General features: G+C 38.0%; 1 protein-coding gene across 3 annotated transcripts in view; it reads right to left on the bottom strand.

Moving 5' to 3' along the window:
* The window catches only part of LOC118749364, a 910,564-nt gene that overhangs the window by 312,258 nt on the left and 588,803 nt on the right, over nt 1-9,503 (bottom strand). Inside the window, exons 3-4 of one of the 3 annotated variants that reach the window (XM_036484159.1) lie at nt 8,532-8,667; nt 7,822-8,468 (exon numbers count right to left, since the gene is read on the bottom strand). The exons of 1 other annotated variant lie outside the window; for it this stretch is intronic. In XM_036484159.1, coding sequence (XP_036340052.1) covers nt 8,026-8,468; nt 8,532-8,667 — 579 coding nt within the window. In that variant the 3' untranslated portion in view covers nt 7,822-8,025. Of the gene's footprint in view, nt 1-7,821; nt 8,668-9,503 lie in introns of those variants that run through there. One more of the 3 variants, XM_036484158.1, reaches the window with a different exon arrangement.

Raw genomic sequence — 9,503 nt, 5'->3', positions numbered from 1 at the left:
CAGCTTTGTTTGGCTATACACACAAAAACAAACCAGCTCATTACATAGTACCTAACCCAAATATTATTTCAGCGCTATTATTCTTGGCCTATGAGTAAGCAAGGTTCTGCTCTTTAAACTAAACTAATAACTTTTACATTACAACCCGTTTTTGCATAGCGACACTATTTTTGTATTGGTCAACGCAAAAGTTCTTATAAGGCGTTGCAAAGCAAGCCAGGCATTTGCTAGTGTTGATTTAAAAACTGACAATTGTTTATCAATATTTTATGAACTTTCATTATTATAGATCAATATGAATTGCTTGTCCACGTGTTTACCGAGAAAAAAATTTGTTGTTCAAATATCATAAATCGAAAAGAACGAATTTTAGTTACTAGGCATTTAGTCTCAATGAAGTTTGAAGTATCTATTTTATAATAAAAATGTTAGAAAAAAATTAAAAATACCTTTTCTGAGATATTTAATTTGAAAAATTTGTTGCACTTCTTGGTTATTGTTGAACAATAAAAGACAACGACTTCTTTAGAATAGATATAAACTTGTAGTTTGTTTGTAGTCCAAACTGTTACAGACATTTAAAGTAAAAATTGTCCATATCGGTAAATTTTTGGGCAAGTTATAGAGAATTGGAAAAAAACCGAAAAAGTCGACTTTCACCCAAAGACCGATATTGCCGATGAATCTCCGAAAAACATTTTTTGGACAAAAGAAAAAATACGTGTCTTATTATTTTGACCAAGAATCTATATATTGACGTTTCGTTGAATAATAAAATCATGTCCCGAATGGACCGGTTGAATTGAAATGGAAAGCATCAAATTAAATTTTTTGAATTTGGTATCGATATTTGGAATATTGTGTCTTTTTATCCCGATGTTAATGGGTACCCGATATTTTTACAGAGATATTTCAAATGAGTACTATATCGATACTTTCTGTTCGATATCGTGTCCCTCCTTAGACCTTCTGCTGGAAACGCCCATATGTCTATACTTTGGAATTTATATGAAAAGCAATATGAATATACATATATATATTTTGGGGATTAAAGAGCAAAAATGTGTACTATCTTAGATTGGCACGTGGCGGGATTTCAACACGCGTCTTCGGTGATGTCAATTAACATACTTACCTCTACATAAGCAAATACTTATTGAAGTGCAAAGTGTTCTTTCTTTATTAGAAAATGAGCCCAATATTCAGATTTGTTTTTTGAATTTGGTATCGATATTTGGAATATCTAGTCTTTAAGCCCGATACTTATGGATACCCGATATTTTTAAGGCGATACTTTGTATGAGTACTATATCGATACTTTCGTTTCGGTATCGTGTCGAAGAGAAATAACGCGGCTGAAAAACAACAAAGCTGCTGGAGTTGACAGCCTGCCAGCTGAGCTATTCAAGTACGGTTGCGAGGACCCATAAGTTGCATGCATCAACTCTTTTGCAGAGAACGCTTGTCCGACGACTGGAATTAAAGTGTGCTCTATTTGTTGACTTCAAAGCCGCTTTCGACAGCACTAAAAGGAGTTGCCTATACGCAGCGATGTCTGAATTTGGCATCCCCGCAAAACTGATACTGTAAAATGACGTTGAGTTAGGAAAGACCTCTCCGAGCCATTTTCTACCAAATGGGGTTTCAGATAGGGCGATTCCGTTTCATGTGCTTTCTTTAGTTTGATTTTGGAGAAGATAATAAGAGCCGCAGAGCTGATCCGCTCAGGAAATTTTTTTACAAGAGCGTACAATTGCCGGCCTATGCCGATGACATCGGTAACAAGAACCGCGAAATCTGTCCTGTCTTTTCCAAGTTGGACGAGGAAGCAAAGCGATTGGGTCTGGTGGTCTACGGGGACAAGACGAAGTATCTGCTGTCATCAAACAGTCAGCGCATTCGCGCCTTGCCGCTTATGTCACTGTTGGATAGGGCTGCCAGATATTGAGATAAAAATTAAGTACATGCATGTCAAAAACTCAGTTGAAATCAGTACGATCTTGCTTGTAACTAAATATATAATTTATTTCAATTTATTAAATAAATATACACACATACATAGCATGACTGTGTTACTATTTACTTAAGGCTCAGTTATGCAAGGCTTGGACTTGACTTGGCTTGAAAATGGTATATCTGGCAAATGAGCAGCGCGTGTATGTTGTTACCCAAAATAAACATCTTCACTTAAAAACTTGGAGATCTATAGATCTTTGACTTCTAAGTCAAGTTTTTAAGTGCAAAGAGAGCCGTGAGAGAATCATGCTGCCATACAATTTGTTCACATATTTTTAATAAAATTCCTTCAATATGCCACACAGATATAATTTTTTGGTATAAATGCAATTCATCTGGCAATCGAAAAAAGACAAACTTTCCAATAGGTAGGTAGGTTGTCGCGGTCGTCTATAAGACACACTTAGGCTCAGGGCCCATTGTGATGCCGCATGTTGGGTCAGCAACTCCCAATCCCTCCTAAAACCATTTTGAACTTTGAACGAATTTTAGAATATCCCTGATTTCGACGCATCTAAGGTCCTCCAAGTTGTCGAAGAATTGCCTACCGAGAGTGGAGAGTCTTCGTCTAGATAGAGCAGGGCATTGGCACAACAGGTGCAGAATCGCTTCCTCCTCTTCTTCATCTTGACAACTTCTACAGAAGTCATGTGAGCGTAGGCCAAGTCGATAGGCGTGCTTGCCAATTAGGCAGTGTCCTGTTATGACGGATACTAATATTGGACTTATTTAGACTCAGTAGTAGGCCAGTGCGGTTGGCGCTGAGCACCGGCCATAATTGTTTGGCAGTTTTGCAGGTGATTTCGTCCTGCCACCTTTCGTTCGCTACTTTAGTGAGCCTCTCGGAGATAAGTAGCTTACAAGTTTGCAAGGGTATTCCTATTTCGTCATTTATATCCTCAAAAGGAAGTTTCGTGCCAAGTCGCGCCAGTTCGTCGGCCTTACAATTCCCCTCTATGCCGCAGTGTCCCGGAACCCATATTACCTTTGGGCGAAATGACTCAGCCATCTCGTTAAGAGATGCGCGGCATTTCATGGCTACCATGGAGGTTGTCGACTGCTTCGTGAGGGACTTTATTGCCGCCTGGCTGTCAGTGAAGTTATAGATATCAACTTGGGGTATCATATCACACTTTACCAGTTTCGTGGCACTGTCGATTGCCATCAGTTCAGCCTGAAAAACGCTACAGTGGTCCGGGAGACGAAAGCTGAGGGAGATTCCCAGGTGATGGGAATATACACCTCCTCCAGCCCTTCCCTCGAGCTTTGAGTCATCTGTGTATACATGGATTGACTCTCCACTACTTACAACGTCATGCTTCCACTCTTCCCTTGAGGGTAGGAGGGTCGCGAATGCTGTAGCGGGTGCAGGTTACGGAAGTGCATAGTCCACCAATCCGGGTAGCCCCGGAACCTCCGTTAATATTCTACCGTGACCATAACTGGTATTTGACCACTTATTTAGAATGTTCATTCGAAATGCCGCGCCACTTGCGACTTGTTTGGCACGTAGGTCCACCGGAAGAAAATTCAGTAGGGCATACAGTGCCTTGGATGTTGTTGTTCTCATCGCACCAGTTATGAGTGTGGACACAAGCCTTTGAACCTTGTCCATTTTTTTGAAGTTTACCCCTTTCCCAAGGGTGTTCCACCATACCACTATACCGTGATAGAGAATTGGCCTAACCACCGCCGTGTATAGCCAGTGTATTATTTTGGGTTCCATCCCCCATTTTTCCCCTATTGCTCTGCTGCAGGAATATAGTGCCACTGTTGCTTTGCGCACTCCATCTGCAACGTTGGGCCCCCAGTTTAGTTTCCAATAAAGATAGAAAATAAAATAAAAAACAATCACAATTTGATCGCGTAAATACATTCATTAAGTTTAGCGTTCCTCATGCTAGAAAAATGGGTAATAGATAGATAATACGGTCCACTTTTGGATCGCAAATGTCTTCTTCTTTGAGCACGAAACAGCCCAACTTTTTTTTGGGGAACAAATGTGCAAAAGGGCAATTTTAAATAACAGCTGTTGTTGTTTAAATCCGAAAGCAAGTTTTATGAAACACAAAAGTGGAAAGTACTACAGAATTATCAGAAAATGTAGTTATTTGGTAAATTTATGTATAAGATAAATACACGTAAAATCATTGCTTAGAGCTGATTTGTTGATTCCGAGCACGAAATGTGGTTTTTTGCGTTCCTCACGTCCTGGGAACTTTTGGCACGTGTTGACACATTTTTGGCACTTGTGAGATAGTAACTTATTTTTATGCTCTAATTACCGGAGCAGCCCGGAAAGCGTGTGGAACAAAGCTAATATCGCTGGAGATGGAACCGCGGTTTACAGCGTTGCTAGATGTATAAAGTAAATCAATTTGGGAACTATCACACACGGGTTTGCGTTTGCTGGGCATTCACCAACACATTTAGTTATAAATGAAACAGTCTGAAGGAAATCGCAGTACCAAACAAAATATGGCGTATGGTGTCGCTTAGTAGATAGAGTATGTACATATTAGGGCCTTTTTAAAGTGCCGAAAATCCCGGGTCGATGCTTGTAATTTGCACTGATAGCAATAATAGAAACTCCTTTTCTGGACCAGTATTGGCTCTATTTCTTTTTTTATTTAATAATTAATAGTTTTTTATAAATGTCCAGCTCATTATACATATAACACCGCGCGATAGTAAATTTTACACACAAAAATCAATATATTCGCGAAATTATAGTAAAACTGCGTTTTTAGTTTTTCACTCCGACGCGAGTAATTAAAAAATGATTTAAAAAGTTCAGTGAAATGTACTTAGAGAAGAAGTATGGGCATAAAATTATAGAGGAAATTCTGTAAAATTGAATCAGATTCAATTTTTTGGTGCATAAGGACTGGTAAGTATTGAAAATGTCCTTTTAAAATGTTATCCTTGATATTTCGCATTATTTTGAAAAAATTATATGTTAAGGACTTATAACGGGTGATTTTTTTGAGGTTAGGATTTTCATGCATTAGTATTTGACAGATCACGTGGGATTTCAGACATGGTGTCAAAGAGAAAGATGCTCAGTATGCTTTGAAATTTCATCATGAATAGACTTACTAACGAGCAACGCTTGCATTTTTCAGTGAATGGGCCCTAGAAAAGTTGGCAGAAAATCCGCTTTTTTATCGACAAATTTTGTTCAGCGATGAGGCTCATTTCTGGTTGAATGGCTTCGTAAATAAGCAAAATTGCCGCATTTGGAGTGAAGAGCAACCAGAAGCCGTTCAAGAACTGCCCATGCATCCCGAAAAATGCACTGTTTGGTGTGGTTTGTACGCTGGTGGAATCATTGGACCGTATTTTTTCAAAGATGCTGTTGGACGCAACGTTACGGTGAATGGCGATCGCTATCGTTCGATGCTAACAAACTTTTTGTTGCCAAAAATGGAAGAACTGAACTTGGTTGACATGTGGTTTCAACAAGATGGCGCTACATGCCACACAGCTCGCGATTCTATGGCCATTTTGAGGGAAAACTTCGGAGAACAATTCATCTCAAGAAATGGACCGGTAAGTTGGCCACCAAGATCATGCGATTTGACGCCTTTAGACTATTTTTTGTGGGGCTACGTCAAGTCTAAAGTCTACAGAAATAAGCCAGCAACTATTCCAGCTTTGGAAGACAACATTTCCGAAGAAATTCGGGCTATTCCGGCCGAAATGCTCGAAAAAGTTGCCCAAAATTGGACTTTCCGAATGGACCACCTAAGACGCAGCCGCGGTCAACATTTAAATGAAATTATCTTCAAAAAGTAAATGTCATGGACCAATCTAACGTTTCAAATAAAGAACCGATGAGATTTTGCAAATTTTATGCGTTTTTTTTAAAAAAAAAGTTATCAAGCTCTTAAAAAATCACCCGTTATAAATAATAAATAAAAAAATATTTCGTCCTAACTTTATCAGCTTAAAAAATTACATGTTATTTCTTGTGAATCCAAAAATTTTTAATATTTTTTTTTAATTGTGTTTCATTTAGTACCAATCTTTTTATTCTACATTGCATTGTATTTTTAAAATAATTTCTCGCTCTAATTACTTCACCTGGTATAACTCCGCCATGGCATGGAACAAACAAAAGTTGCCGTTCCTGTTCGCAGTATTTAACACAGAGACTATTGTTTTGAGTTTTATCTTCAGTTAAGTTTCTGCATTATCATTACTGGTTTCACCATATCCGAAATGTGAATTTCGTTTAGGAAGACGAAGCGAACATGTGGTACGAAGTAGTGATGTAAAAATATGTAAAATTTTACCTACTCTCAGACTTCTAAATTTGAATGTATACTCGGTACAAGCAGGTGGGACGAATGGCGCAATAAACAGGTGAAGTAATAAAACAGCTTTATCGCTTTATTTTCTGACATTCGGCTGCCTTATAGTCACATTTTATATGCAAATTTTCAAATAAGTCAGTGTCAAAATCTTTTTCTCACTCTAATATTACTTCACCTGGTAAAATTCCACCATTGGTGGGGTGCAGGCAATAACACCATACGCAATAATTCCCATAACTTGGACATTAAAAAGCAGTTTCAGAAGTGCACTAGTGTCATTTTATTCTTTTTTTCTAAATGATTATAATGCCACAAGTTCATAATTGCGAAAGGTAGGGAGGGGGCGGGGGACGAGAGCGCGAGCGCGACGTCGAACGAGGCGAGGCAAGGCGCGGGGTGGCGGGGCACGGCGCGCGAACGCGAACCGCCGCGACGCTGGGCACTTTCAAAATTGTATACTTACAAATCCGTCCATTTAACTTTTTCATGTGTTACTTTTTGTCAAGTGTAACTGGGTGACTACCTATGTGCACTATTTTGCTTTATTACTCAATTCTTAGGTTTAATAGTTGGTCTTATTGGTCAACGAGAAATGAAATAAACCAAAGTTGTGTTATTTCACATTCAATTGGGACTGGGTGACTACCTGTGTGCACTATTTTGCTTTATTACTCAATTCCTAGGTTTAAAAGTTGGTCTTATTGCTCAACGAGAAATGAAATAAACCAAAGTTGTGTTATTTCACACTCAATTGGGACTGGGTGACTACCTGTGTGCACTATTTTGCTTTATTACTCAATTGTTACGTTTAAAAGTTGGTCTTATTGCTCAACGAGAAATGAAATAAAGCAAATTTGTGTTATTTCACATTCAATTGGGAAATAACACAAATTTGCTTTAGTGCCGTTAGCCCATTAGATAATACTTATACATGTATATCGTCGTTTAAAGTACAAAACCGCGTATCGTCATTCTGCAAAACCACGTAACTGACATTGGCTGCCAAAAATTGGATTTTCTCACATAAACTCTTGGCTCAATCCTTATCCATTCGTCCTGAAATATACTAGCCAGAAATGCGAATGCTTTATAAAAAAGAGAACCATTTTGAAATATGAGTGTTTTTACGCTCTAGAAAATAATATCTACAACTTCACATACGCGGTGTTGCATTTTGCTGATACGCGGTTTTGCATTTTGTTGATACGCGGTTTTGCACTTTAAACGACGATATAATTGTTATACAACTTATTTTTTCGCATTGAAAATCTCATTTTCGCAAAGTAAACTATGAAAATTTGTGCCATTTGTGAAACCAGTTTTGCTTAATAAATATTCTAAGAAATCCTACAATTTTTTATTTCAAAAAACTAAAAAAAAATATTTTATTTGGAAAAACGACTTCATGAGCCGTTTACAGGATGCTTAGGACTACCTATTCCAATCACAACACATTATTTCGACATAATGAACATAAGTATGTAAATGTTTTAAACTAAAGCAATCTATTTAGCGATCGCATTTGAATATTATCCTTCGAATTTTTTTTAATTTAATTGAATTTTCATCTTTAAATTTTTTCTTAAAATTTGCCAATAGCACGGTCGCATACCTCAATTCGTTGTTTACACTCCGTACTTCCCAGCGTAGTTACCTTAGGTGCATAATTTTTTTAATTGGCAACGCCGCTTTAATATTTACGAAAATGAGAAGTAGGAAATGAGCGACGGCAATGGTGGCAAATGTCACCCAGGCGGATGCTGTTATTGTAGTCAACGCTGGATGAATTTCCGCATATAAATAAAAAAAATGTCAGCTCGTGCGCTCCTTTGAATTGCTGTTCCACGATTTCATTGATTTCCTTAAGATGCCATCTAGATGATCTATTTACGTAATAGCTTTTGCATGAAGCAATTCGTTTTTCAATTGATTGCTGTAGTTTTTTATGTTGCTGATATTGTTTGAAGATTCTTCGCCTTTGTTTGAAATTTTCATGCAGCCATTGTGTGGGCGTGGACAGCTGCTGCCACATGTGCAGCTGCTCAGGGTAACCGCTAGCAACGGCCACCGCCACCAGCAAAAGCAACAGCATACTAGGCGCATGCGCAACTAAATGTGAATCCGTCTTGCTGGCTGCATTTGGTTGAATGAAAAACGATAAGATTTTGGTAACAAATATTTCCCGGAGTGACATACCTTGCACAGGATCGGCACGCGAATTGCTGGCATAGGCGGTTTCGTGCGAATCTAAGGCGGGCGCTTTTTGCGATCGATCGCCCTCGACGGATTCTTCGTTGCTACGCCAATACAAGTTTGAAAGAGCAGCAATGCACTAGAATGGAAACAAAAAAGGTTATGAGCACAAATACCACTGATGTGTATATACATTAGGGTGATTCAAAATTGGAATTTTTTGAATTTCGACTGGGAACGTTCGGATTCTTGAAGATAATAGGGAAGACAAGTTCCTTCTAAAATTTCAGCTTATTTGAACAAGATTTAGAGGTCGCTCAACGCTGTTGTTTGTTTTCCGGAAGCTGCAGATTTAAAATGCATCTTTATAAAAAAACAGGTATATTTTCATCAAATCTTGTCGGATTTCGTTGAAGTTTCGTAGGTAGGTTCCCGAATATCAGTTTATTAGAACACAGTTTGTATTAGTTTGATAAATAAGTTTTAAATACATATATTAATTAGTTAGTAACTAAGCTTTGCCTTATAAAAAATGAACATTTGCAATATTTTTTTTTGTTCCTTAACCAGTGAGCACATGCTTAATATATTTAAGATCACATTATAATTCATACCAATAGTGGACCTCATCATTAAATATTACTAATCATCAAATAAAAAAATCACCAGATGAACATCACTCATACGCCATGCTGAATCCAAGTGTTTTCCTAGTCATTGCAAATATTAATAGTATAATAACAATATTTTGGCGCATGCACCTTTGCCAAGTGTTTGGCTGAGCTTCTGCTTCAATTTGTGGTGTGGGTCTTGATGTTGTGACAAAAACGCCGCGGACCTACAGCTTTACGCCGCCTCCGAACAGAAATGGCTTTTGTGAGAAGCTTTTTTAAGGCAGAAATACACACGGAGGCAGTGTTGGGAGTTAATCAATTAATTTTTCTATCATACCACTAATACCCAAAGAGCAAACAA

Source organism: Rhagoletis pomonella, unplaced genomic scaffold, assembly GCF_013731165.1.
Source record: "Rhagoletis pomonella isolate Grant_MI unplaced genomic scaffold, Rhpom_1.0 Rhpom_scaffold_00015, whole genome shotgun sequence".
NCBI classification, from domain to species: Eukaryota; Metazoa; Arthropoda; class Insecta; order Diptera; family Tephritidae; genus Rhagoletis; species Rhagoletis pomonella.
Note: the sequence above shows the minus strand (reverse complement) of the source record. Positions and strands in the feature narration are given on the sequence as shown.